Here is an 11893-nt window from a genome sequence, read left to right on the forward strand (position 1 = left end):
CACAGGTTTTAAAGTTATTCTACAGTATACTGTTGACGGAAGTCATCGGCCAATCACACACCAGTTACTCCTGTACGTCATTAGACAGGTAGCGTCACATAGGAAGTAAACATATCTAATGGCGAGAAAGTCCTTCAAGTTAAGCCAGTACTCAAATATGTTACTAAATGTGATTTTATATAGCATTTTTAATGAGTTCGCCTTCGCCTTTCCGTCATATCGTGAATCCAGACAGTCAGAAAGTTTGGAGAAACCCACCTCAGCACCAAATGTTCAACAGGTTCGTTGTCAACTTGACTTTCTTGCTTCAGTCTCTTCTCTATTAGTTGGCACACTTACTATCCGCGGTATGTTGTTTCGCAGGTTGCAAGACTCCATGTCGGAGTAATCGCGTCTGTTGTGATCGTTATTGTAGCAGCAATAGCAGCTGCTGTCTTCATCGTCCGGAAATACTGCTGTCTGCAGAGGTATATGCTTTATTTGACACTGACAGCACAACCTATCCTTACATTCCTGTTGTACGAAAACATACTTTGGAATAATTTATAAGAAAGTGAATAGCTTTAAACCAATATGTGTTGCCTATTAAGTGACAACTAAATTTAGACTATTTTATTCCAGTAATATAACATATAGATACTCAGAGCTGCGACAAATGGAAGAACAAAATGCAGACAGAGAAGAGGAGAATGATTCAGATGAGGTTAGTATATATGGCACTTGAAAATTAGTAATAATGGCCTTCAAAACTATATATACTTAATTACTTTTTATTCTTTCTCTGTATGTTCTTTCCACAGGACCTTTTGGAGTGAATCACATAATTTATCCTTGACGTTTTTCTTTCTGTGACATTATATGGCCAAAAGCATCACATGGGTCATTTAAAAACCACCAGGAGTTTCTGAAATATTTATATCTGTTCCACCATTTTTCAGCACGGATATGTCCACCAACCAGTTAAAATTAGCTGGTTAAATTTGGCAGGCTTGGAAGGCTAAAATCCCCTACATGAAAGAACTGTGGGGAAATGGTTTAATATGCTCATTAGAGATAAAAGTTACTATGATTTATTTGCAGGCAAATAACTTATGAAAAGAGCTGTTATGGTTACTGTGCCCATTGCTTAATACTTGGTCAATATTGGAACTACTTTTTAAATGCACTCCTTGAAGAACTTGTTTAGTATTTTCTTGAATTTCTCTATGCAAGGCACATTGTACCAAAGCCTGTTGAAATGATTGTTCCTCTATTTATTGTGCCTGACCTTTTCTTGATTTTAAAACCGCTTTACAATCTCAGGGTTGTTACCACTGGATACTGTGAACAGTGCCACTGATACCAGAAGCACATATGAATAAGCATTTTACTGTTAACCAGTCTTAACAATTGTAATGATGCTATAGAGTTTGCATTTCAGTGCCTTACTGAAATCTGTTACTGTGTAATTTAACTCTGTGGTATTTGAACAATAATCTGCACTCATATACAGGTATTGGTATTTACTAATGACAGTGTTTGACTTCACCTCTTTAAATATGACAATGTTGGTGTTTCTATGAGCTCAGTTCATTCTGGGAAGTATTTTTGATGATGGAATTCTGTATCTTTAGATTTTCATATGTTTGCACCTTCATATCTGAGACTGAACTACTGACTACTTAAAAAATTGTTTGTTTAACTGAGAAGGAATAAAATCATATACATTAATATTCCTTGTGTGGTTGAATATGCATGCACTTTTCTCATAGGTAGTCACAAGAGGGCAGCACACAACTGTAAAATCAGTTTGCATGCAACAACACATCTCATCTGTGTAGTTGACCGGTTAGGTTAGTTTAGGTTAGATTTGATTGGATTTAATGGTGCAAATTTGCCACACCTTAAGATACATCCTGTTAGGTCAGGTTTCACACACCACAATAGTCCTGAGAACTTTCAAACAGGTAACAACTTTGAAGTACAAAATATTTTTATATATCATTTTTTTTCCTTGGGATTTCAGGCAGTTGCATTTTTAATCATTTTATTATATCGCTTCTGCATCAGGCAGGTGAGACGCCCAGAAGATTATTTTGCGCTATCAAAAATGAGACGTAAAGGTAAAGAAAACATTTTTGGCATTTCTGATTAATTTGTATAACTGTTTATGTGTATATTGAGCATATGCAATTGTGTTTTTCAGATCATGTGTATGTTCTCACAACAATGCTGATCATCTTAATATGGTGTTTCTCTATCAACTGGTCAGAACTCCAAGAAGCTGCCAAACGGTTATGTAATGAACATGGTGATCACATATGACTGCTTATTAATATTTAACATTATTCAAATCTATTTTTATTGCTGTTATGTTTTACTTTGGCTGAGATTGGGGCTGTTTTGTATTCCAGATGAAGTTAATGACTTTGTGACAGACTGTGACAATCCAGGTAAGCTTCATTTTTATGCTCATTAGTGGACGAGATGGAGAAGGAGCTTATTAGGGTGCTTGTAGTACTGTATTTGTTTCAGTCAACCTGTTTTTTTTTTTTTTGGACAGGTCTATTTAAGCCTCATTTTGGTTGCTGTCCACATAAACATTGCCCTATCAACTACTTTCCCTTCCACATTCACAGCGGTGTAGCCAATGTGGTGGCTGCAAAGATCTGCTTTAACAATACAGTGTAAGAACGGTTACATTCTGGTGCTTGTTCCTGAAAAACTAACACAGTGGTGATTTAAATTAAATTCTTTCACCATTTACTCACCCATATGAATGCAAACTGAGAACATTTATGCTGCTTGTCCATACTTTTCAAAGCTTGCAATCATATAGCTTGCATATATTTAAATGTTTTTGGCGAATAACAACAAATCTCTGTCTGTTCCTCACGCTAAACTGTTGGATTACTTAGATTACTTTTAGATTCAAACAATTACATTTAATCAGTTAATAACTATGAACATGGTTTAAATATGGCTATAGCTGTGAAGCAAGCAAGATTTTTTTTTAAATGTATGAAATGAAATCAAATCAGATTTATTGACGCTATATATAAAGCTGGTTAAAACACATTCAGTTTATTAGTACTATAACAGAAATATCTTATTACGGTACTTGTTTCTTTTATGCATAACTGATGGATATGCAGCATTTTTAAGATTTATTGAGATAAAAGATGTCAGTTTTCATTTTTGAATGAAATATTTAATTCAATTGTATTTATAGATGCTAAATCCTTACAGCATCATGGGTGGCATTAAGAATAATGCAGGACAAGGTCTGAACATTGTGTTAGTAAATGGTTCGTTTATTAAAAATATTTACACAGGACTTCAATTTTTTGAAATCTGAAATCATTTTCATATTTTATTATGTTAAAAATAGTTGACTGTTTATTTATGCAAGTATTAATATATGCAAATAAAATTCAATTTGATTCATTGGCTCTTCTTTTCTTAGGTGAAACCGCTGAGGTTTTAAGAAATAATAACTTTGATCTGGAATCTAGAGGTGGGTCTTTTAGTGAAATTGTTCTAAATCTAACAAGATGTGAAATAAAACTATCCTGATGTACAGAACCACTTGTTTTTCTTTCAAGATCCTTAGGAATTACTTGTCTATCTAAAGACACTAAAACCAGGAAATATAGTGCTTGTGGCCTCACACATTGACCCTACACCAAAGTAAAAATGTGACACACCATCAACATGATTAATTTGGCTTTAGAGTTGAATTATTCTTACATGTGTCACTTGCACTGCCACCGCCTCATTTCCAGGCTGACTGATGAGATTAGAGATATATTCACTGCACTGGGCAGCACAATGGTCAAATCCCTGAAGCCCAGGGATAGCTGGGTGTTCGCAGGCGCCTACGGAATAAATGAAGCTAGTTGATTCATAATGATATGAGGAGCAGCGTGTATGAAGACTGGCCAGAGATGGAGGAGATCATTGGCTGCTTTCCCAGAGTATCTGAGACTGAATAAGCCAGAGTAGCCAACCCCATATCACCACGTTTAGGACATATGAAAATAGGACATTTAACACAGAAGCTTTTTTTGCTATCTTCCCTCCCTAAGCAAATAAAATTGAAGGAATCGTTTACTCTTGTTGACTTCTTTCAAAGGAACACATTAGGCAACATTTTGCATATGTTTACCATGCTCTTTTCCAAACACTAAAAGAGCAAGCATTCTGCATACACAGTTCTCATACACAATTCCTTCACACTGGCTCTTGTATATAAGGTAAGACTGTTGCTGTTGATATTAACAATGAAGAGTGGAAAATGGGAAAGTGACATCACTTTAACACAGTCCCTTTTTTCATTCCCTCTCCTTCTGCTGGATCGTAATACTAGTTAGGACACTGTATGCACTCCGGGGGTTGTAAAAGTAAGTGTGTGTGTGCTTGGGTTTGCTTGGAGGGATGTACATCCCCCTCCTGCTTCTCCTCTTGCTCTGCAAAGCAAGAGCAGGTGGAATCCCCGAGAAGTTTTTTCTGGAACAATCCTGAGGCACTGAGCACTCTGCACCTTAGGAATCATGGGAGTGACCCATGGAAAGAAAGTAAGAATATTTTCATCCAGTTTGAAGAACCTGTTTGATGGTATATTACGAGTGTAAGTCATACATCTCCTCTAAAGATCTGACATGACTCAAACTCTGTATGGATGATTGTAAATGGACATTGTTCAGAAAACTGTTTTAGGCTTAAAATACTGAAATTGATGAGGTGAGACTGTTTCTTTTGTTTGATGCTATTTTTCCTGTTTGTGTGACTTCTAATCACAAAGTTTGAGCATGAGACATTTATTAAAAATATACTTATGAGTTGAGTGTCTTAAGTTGATTTGGTTTCAGTTCTTAGGAATATGTGTGAAATCAAGGTGCATTAGCTGTTATTTATTATTATTTATATACTATTTTATAGGTTTATTAATAATTCAAATTAGCTTTTTTATCATTTCAGTTTAATTTTTGGTTAATTATTGGTAATATTGTTATGTGCCTTTGACATTGTTTTTGTTATTATTTTATTTTCTATTCAGGTTTAATATAATTTTTATTTTAGTTTTACTTTCAGTTCAGTTTTAGTTTTTATTTCCAGTTTGTAATGATAGTGCTTCACCTTAAATTTCTATTAGTTACCAAAGCAACATTTCTTTGCCATATATATATATATATATATACATTATATATGCTTTATTGTTTAATTAACATAGAAACAGCCTACATTCTTCTCAACTCCAGTTGTCTTTATCTGTAGCTTTCACATCTTTTGATTTCTTTCAGTGTAAAAAAGTGTGCATATTTAGTTGCAATCTGTAACATTAACCTCCTTTGAATACTTTGATTCCCTACTGATTTTCGTTCGGTTGGTGATTTAGTCCGAGGACTCGTCGTGACTGTCCTGACACAATCACATTCTAGACAGCAAACAGATTATGAAGGGAAAATTGATAGTTTGTTTGGCAGGGCTAGTAATGAGGTGGCTAAATGCCAGCTGGTCCCAAAACCATTTTAGTCCAATATGATCAACCCAGCATGGTACACACACACACACACACACAATGCCTCCCTTGTGTTAGTGCAAATTTCTCTCAACACACAGGGCTATTGTGCTGTTCATCAACAGCTTTGGAGATTATTTTAGATCGTTTGGATGCTAGATAAGGATGAGGCAGTGCAATGTCCTTTTATACTTTCTGGTCTGGACATGATAATAATGATGGTATTTGAGTACTATTATGGTAATACCATGGTATTATAAATATGTTAATCATACAGTACCATGGTATTATGCTATCACTAATGCAGAGGGGAAAATGCAAATGAAAATCGAATTTTTGTATTTTGTCTTGTGGTTAAAAATAATAATGACTTGTATCCTTTTTCTTTCACAGGCAGATCATAATCATCAAAATCATAACTCTGTTTGTGCTCAACCACTTATTGGACCTGGTGAATCAGGTTTTCTATGTTCCTTTCATATTATTTGATGCAATTACATTGATTAATAGTGCTATCATTATTATTACTCATGCTTTCTTGAACAAAGGTGCATTTGGTGCTACGGTCATGTGAGGTGTGCTATTATTTTTCCATGCAAATTAACTTTTCTCCTGGTGGATGATATTGGCTGTTTTTAAAGGGAAGTTCACCAAAAATGAAAATTTGCTGAAAGATTCACGCTCAGGCCATCAAAGATGTAAATGAGTTTGTTTCTTCATTTAATAATATTTGGAGAAATTTAGCATTACATCACTTGCTTACCACTGGATCCTCTGCAGTGAATGGGTGCCGTCAGAATCAGAGTCCAAACAGCTGATAAAAACATCACAATAATCCATACAACTCCAGTCCATCAATTAACGTCTTGTGAAGTGAACAGCTGGGTGTTTGTAAGATGAAACAAATTCATCATTAAGATTTTTTTAATTTCAAACATTTGATTCTAGCTTGAAGTCTTCCTCAACTGAAACCAGTATTGCTTTCTCCATTGAAATTACATCGTCTGAATCAGGAGAGAAATAGGCACAGATCAAGCACCATTTACAAGCAAAAACAGTTCTAAAGTATGTGGGTGGATTTTGATGTGAGAGACAATAGGATAAAGAGTTGAGTTATGAATTATGTACTGGTATTTTGGCTAGAAGTAGATGGTTTGAAGTTCAAACACATTAATTATGGATGTGTTCTTTAATAAACATGCCGCTTTTTTCTTCATAAGATATTAAATAATTGACTGGAGTCACGTGGATTTTTTGTGAATTATTGTGATGTTTTTATCAGCTGTTTGGAATTTGCTAAAGATTTTTCAGCAAATTTTCATTGTTTTTAGTGAACTATTCCTTTAATAGAATGCTCTCTTTTGCTTGTCTCCCACTCTTAGATTTAGTCTCTGACCTTGGAGCCGTGATAGACCCTGATCAGGGTAAGGGCAGAGAAGATGATTTAGACCAGAGCAAGTTGCTTCCTGAGCAAACAGAAAGCGGTTACTATGAAGAGCTCATCAGGCCCAAAAAGCTCCACAATCCCATCAAAGTGTCCAAGAGCCACCGGGAGCTCCAGCGAGAGCTGATTATTACCCACAAAAGGTGCAAACTGACCCAGAATTTGGGTTGAAAGCATGTTCACATTTTGAAGCATGAACAAGCTTAGTTGCAGCCTTAATTTATCACCTGACCCAATTCCTAATCTCACTTCAAACATGTAGCCTCAGAGGGACTGCAGTTTATGTCTCTGTTGGATGTACATGTTTTGTCCAACAGATGACAGTAAAGTCAAAGTTGTGCGTGTAGTTAGAGTCTCTGGCGTGGTGTATCTCTCTTGTGGATACATTATAAAAGTCAAAACGCATTTTCTTAGAAATTATCGCTAAATGTGATGTTTTTGAAACAACTGAAATCAAAATCAACCCTATTTGCTTTCTTAATACACACTCCTTATAGTGAACGATCCATCAATGCATATTGTTGATATTGTTAAGATGCATATTGCAATGAACAGTTTTGTATTTTTAATGCTTACCATTAACAAAGATTAATAAATACTGTAACAAATGTATTGCTCATTGCTTGTTAATGTTGGTTTATAATGGTTTATGCATTAACTAATGGAAACTTGTTACCATATTTTAATAGCTTAATGGTTTGTAATACAATAGACGAGTTAACATATGTTGAGATGTTCTTAAGCGTGAACTTGACCTTAAGCGTTCACATCCTGGATTCCCTTTCCATCAGAGGAGCAGCGGTGGAGGAGAAGCCAGAGTTACAGAGAGTTCTGGAAAAGAGAAACAGAGCTCAAGTTCTGAAACAAGACCGAAAACAGAAGGAGGAGAAATCACCACTGGAGCAGGAGTTACTGAAGAGACAGATGAGGTTAGAGAAGGTAAAACCTGAAATAACATTCCTCAAACTATACTGAAATGAGTGTTGAATGGACAATATTGTTTGATATACACCAATATATCAGAACACATTGATCTCGGGTTCCAAATAAATGAGCTGTCAATCATAATATATACACCATGTACTATAACCTCATTCAGAAATGATTTAACTTTAATCATTCTTCTTTTCAGTTTGAGAGAGAGGTCAAAGAGCAGAGAGAAAGGTCAAAGTGCGCGCCCGAGTTCATCAGAGTCAAAGAGAGCCTAAAGAGGACGGCGATCACAAGTGCTGTGGAGAAAGAGCTGTAATCACACATTACCTTATTTCACTGATCTACATGAGTGTTGATACTCCTCCAGCTGCTGATTTGAATGATTCTTAGTTTTATTCACAAAGTTTGAGGTTTGGATTTTGAATGCAATCACAGAATGTGAAAAACCGTTGACAAAGGACACATGTTGAAAATGTGGGCTAATGTTATGTCATGTTAAGCACTTGTAATGGTCTAATAAGATTTCAACTTAATTGCTGATTAAGTGGCTGTAATTTGCACCAGTTAGAGAAACACACAAGAGCAGAATAACTCCAGTATGCTGGAACTGTATCTAGTGTTTGAGTATAGAAATGATTGATCTTCCATATTTATAGATTATATACTTTTATGAACAGACAGCAGTTCTTTCAACTTTTTCTACATTTATGGTTCAAATCATTTGGTATGTTCACATATGCATACTAGTTTCGGATATTGTGCACTACTACATTTAACACAATGCATAGTACAAAAAGAGCATAAGGAGAAGGACACTATATCCCATAATGCAATGTTTTCGACTTGATACTCCATTTTTGGGATAGCCAATTTTAGCATCTCTTTTTATTGACTCACTATTTGATTGGGCAGGGAAATCGGAATTTAAATGAATTAGAATAAAAAAAAAAATATATATATATAATCTGTATCACTGCATAGTGCATTTTCGTTTTAACAAAATACATTATCACAAAATATTACAAAATTATCTTTTACAATTAAGGTATTGTTGATTTACACTTCTTGTATAAGTGACTTTTTTTTTTTTAAGGAATTTTCTGTATTGCAGATTTGGATAAATTTAGTATTATATGACTTGCCCACCAATTGATCTTCTGCAGTGAATGGGTGCCGTCAGAATGAGAGTCACACAACTCCAATCCATCAATTGGGCCTTGTGCAGTGAAAAGCTGCGTGTTTGTATCAAACAAACCCATCATTAAAGTGCCTCGATTATGGGTTATGAAAGGTTCATATTTTTGTTTTGGGAGTCCACAACAACCGGTTGGCATGCATGCAAGGTCAAAAAACACTTTCATTTTCTTATAATATTTATTTTTACCTTTTTTGCTCAACAACTTCCAAACGATTCACTCAATGATTCATTTTTCCAAACCTTTGCGTGACGCTAATCTGCGGTTATTGGTCAGATTGGTCGATTTAATTTAATGCAGAGCACAGTGCTGCTTTGTGTACAGCCGTTACTGGGGAAATAACTATTTTTAAGGCTCCAAAAGCAGCACCTAGTGGCAACAAGTGGGCAGGCAATATGCTAATGTTTCATGATGACTTCAAAATGAAACATCTTAAGATTTGTTTTAAAAACGACTCTTTTCAATGATTCAGAGTTGACTCTTTCTTTTGAGAGACAATAACTTTATGCACGGTGCACTTTCAGATTTAAAACTTTGCAGGATGTTTTCATTCACTTAGAGCTGTTACACATTTCATTAGAGGTCATTTTCAAAAATCTATAATAGGGGACGTTTTAACTTTAAATCGACTGTAGTCATGTGGATTATTAGATTATTTAGATTAGACATTAGATTTTATATACATTTTTGGCTAAATGCTAAATATTTTAGGTCATTCATTACTTGAAATCTTTGTAATTCATACAGGCCGTGATTTTTAAAGTCCCATCTTAATGATGGATTCTTACAAACTTGCAGTTTTTCACTTCACAAAATGTTAATAGATGGACTGTAGTCATGTGGATTACTTGTGGATTATTGTGATGTTTTTATCAGCTGTTTGGACTCTCATTCTGACGGCACCCATACACTGCAGACGATCCTTTGCTGAGCAAGTGATGTAATGCTGAATTTCTCCAAATCTGTTCTGTTGAAGAAACAAACTCATCTGCATCTTGCATGGCCTGAGGGTGTCAATTTTCATTTTTGAGTGAACTATTCCTGTCAGAGCTTTTCCACTCATATTATGTTATCATCATAAATCATTTGATTTTGATGTGTATGTTTTGGCTTACAACACAACTTAGTTTTTTGTATATATACGTTTTGTACATTTTGTAATAATCTTTAAATAAAGGGATTTTGACATGTCATACAGTTCGGAGTATATAATCTGAAAGTACCAACCACAGTCTGCCTTTGCATAGCACTCGGATGTGAACTTTATTTTCACTGTACACAAAGATTTTACTGAACACACAATGCATAGACAAGGAGTGTTTATTCATAACGTGCTACTACCTGTATATCTTTAAGGGTACAAATCATTGGCTCTTCATAACTCCATTGATAACACATGATGCATTGCATCCATACATTTGTAGCTTTTACAAAAAAAAAAATACAATATATGTATACATCATCTTTATGTATAATACACATACTGTATTTGTGTCTCCTCTTTACTTCCTGAAGTGTGTGCACTTCCATGTGAAAAACCAATTGATCAAGGGAGGAACTCACTACCCAAAACCTGGGTGTAACTTCCTATAGTACTTTCCAAAGCCAAAGTAAGTCATAGATGACTTATAATGATATTTAATCAGCCCTTCTGAGGCAGTTTGCATAATTATCATAATGAACTGATTGCTGAACTGCTCATTAGACTGTTGCAATTTTATACTAATTACATCAATGATTGCACTTGGGTATGACTCAGTTCTAAATTTAAATATATTCATAATTTATGTACTTAATGTTTTAGAATTTCATTGAATTGACAACACTGTTCTGACAAACTAGAAATTTACTTTATGCAAATAAATGATAAATACAGCTATATCAGACAGAGGGAGTGTCAACTTAAGACTAATTGTTCATGTTTAAAAGCAAAATGTCTTTATTATATTAAGGGTCCATTAGCAAAAAACTAAAACTTTTTTTGTATTATTGTTGGCTTCGAGTATGTAATGTGCGCAAATTGGCACAGATATGATATATTGATGAACAAGGTGATAAATGTTCTTGCATTGTTTTTTTTTTTATTAATCCAGTTTTAAAATAAGGCCAGTATTGAGTTCTTAAGATAATGTTAACTCAGCATTTCTGTCGTATGCATATTTCATAAAGAAAAAGAAACAGATTAAGTGTCCAAATTTCTTGTGCCTCCCAATGACTTGTGACAGGAATAGTCTGTCTTATTTTGCGATTAGTACTGTAAAGATATGAATATGTTTATGTATATTTTATATTTTGATCATCGCTCTTGTAAACATATTTTTACGAGGTCATGCAAACATTAGACGTCTTCTGCTCAGATTACGGCCAGCGACCCAAACAAAAGAACCTTAACCAATCAGCTCACACAACATGCACAACATGGAATAACTGATAATCATGGACAGATAAATCATTTTGGTTGCAGAACTAAATCACTATTGTGTGCAAAGTAGTTCATCAACATCTGTTCCAAAACCTTCTAAGGCTGAATCCTAATTTAAACGGAATCTCATAAGTGACTGATTTGAAACACTCTACAACAAATAGTGCCTCACATGTGCAGCGCAATACAACACTCGACTCACAAGTGCAACAGAATTTGATGCCAGCATACTCTAAAAAGCATAATTCCACATAGCGCTCACAAATATTGGCTAAAATAGATTTTTTTAATAAATATTTACTGCGCTTGTTGCATTGCATTATGAGATTGCTTTCGCAGTAAACAATACAATCTGCCTTAGAATTTTGGCCAAAACAAGTATAGTCTTAAAAGACCTA

General features: G+C 34.8%; 3 protein-coding genes across 3 annotated transcripts; all 3 read left to right on the top strand.

Moving 5' to 3' along the window:
• The first annotated feature begins 82 nt into the window (after nucleotides 1-82).
• LOC306878735 (uncharacterized protein) lies at nucleotides 83-1708 on the top strand. The gene is made up of 4 exons (XM_079431244.1): nucleotides 83-280; nucleotides 364-467; nucleotides 622-703; nucleotides 801-1708. Exons 1-4 carry the CDS (start codon nucleotides 119-121, stop codon nucleotides 813-815), a joined length of 363 nt encoding a protein of 120 aa, XP_079287370.1. The 5' UTR covers nucleotides 83-118; the 3' UTR covers nucleotides 816-1708.
• Nucleotides 1709-1919: 211 nt separating this feature from the next.
• On the top strand, nucleotides 1920-3882 carry LOC306879682 (protein FAM3C-like; the record flags this gene model as incomplete). The annotated part of the gene is made up of 8 exons (XM_079432827.1): nucleotides 1920-1946; nucleotides 2050-2102; nucleotides 2186-2290; nucleotides 2394-2432; nucleotides 2543-2666; nucleotides 3229-3280; nucleotides 3614-3669; nucleotides 3765-3882. The coding sequence occupies exons 2-8, from the start codon at nucleotides 2090-2092 to the stop codon at nucleotides 3880-3882; spliced, it is 507 nt and encodes a 168-aa protein (XP_079288953.1). The 5' UTR covers nucleotides 1920-1946; nucleotides 2050-2089.
• Nucleotides 3883-4346: 464 nt separating this feature from the next.
• Nucleotides 4347-10267, top strand: LOC306879657 (protein FAM107B-like). The gene is made up of 5 exons (XM_079432802.1): nucleotides 4347-4556; nucleotides 5894-5960; nucleotides 6883-7087; nucleotides 7736-7883; nucleotides 8077-10267. The coding sequence occupies exons 1-5, from the start codon at nucleotides 4533-4535 to the stop codon at nucleotides 8191-8193; spliced, it is 561 nt and encodes a 186-aa protein (XP_079288928.1). The 5' UTR covers nucleotides 4347-4532; the 3' UTR covers nucleotides 8194-10267.
• Nucleotides 10268-11893: the final 1626 nt, after the last annotated feature.

Source organism: Barbus barbus (assembly GCF_936440315.1).
Source record: "Barbus barbus genome assembly, chromosome: 13".
Classification (NCBI taxonomy): domain Eukaryota; kingdom Metazoa; phylum Chordata; class Actinopteri; order Cypriniformes; family Cyprinidae; genus Barbus; species Barbus barbus.

Coding starts and splice junctions, on each gene's coding strand:
- LOC306878735 (XM_079431244.1), top strand. CDS start 119: ATGGCGAGAAAGTCCTTCAAGTTAAGCCAGTACTCAAATATGTTACTA. Junction 281..363: donor CAGCACCAAATGTTCAACAG/GTTCGTTGTCAA, acceptor GTTGTTTCGCAG/GTTGCAAGACTCCATGTCGG. Junction 468..621: donor AAATACTGCTGTCTGCAGAG/GTATATGCTTTA, acceptor ATTTTATTCCAG/TAATATAACATATAGATACT.
- LOC306879657 (XM_079432802.1), top strand. CDS start 4,533: ATGGGAGTGACCCATGGAAAGAAA. Junction 4,557..5,893: donor GAGTGACCCATGGAAAGAAA/GTAAGAATATTT, acceptor TTTCTTTCACAG/GCAGATCATAATCATCAAAA. Junction 5,961..6,882: donor TATTGGACCTGGTGAATCAG/GTTTTCTATGTT, acceptor TCCCACTCTTAG/ATTTAGTCTCTGACCTTGGA.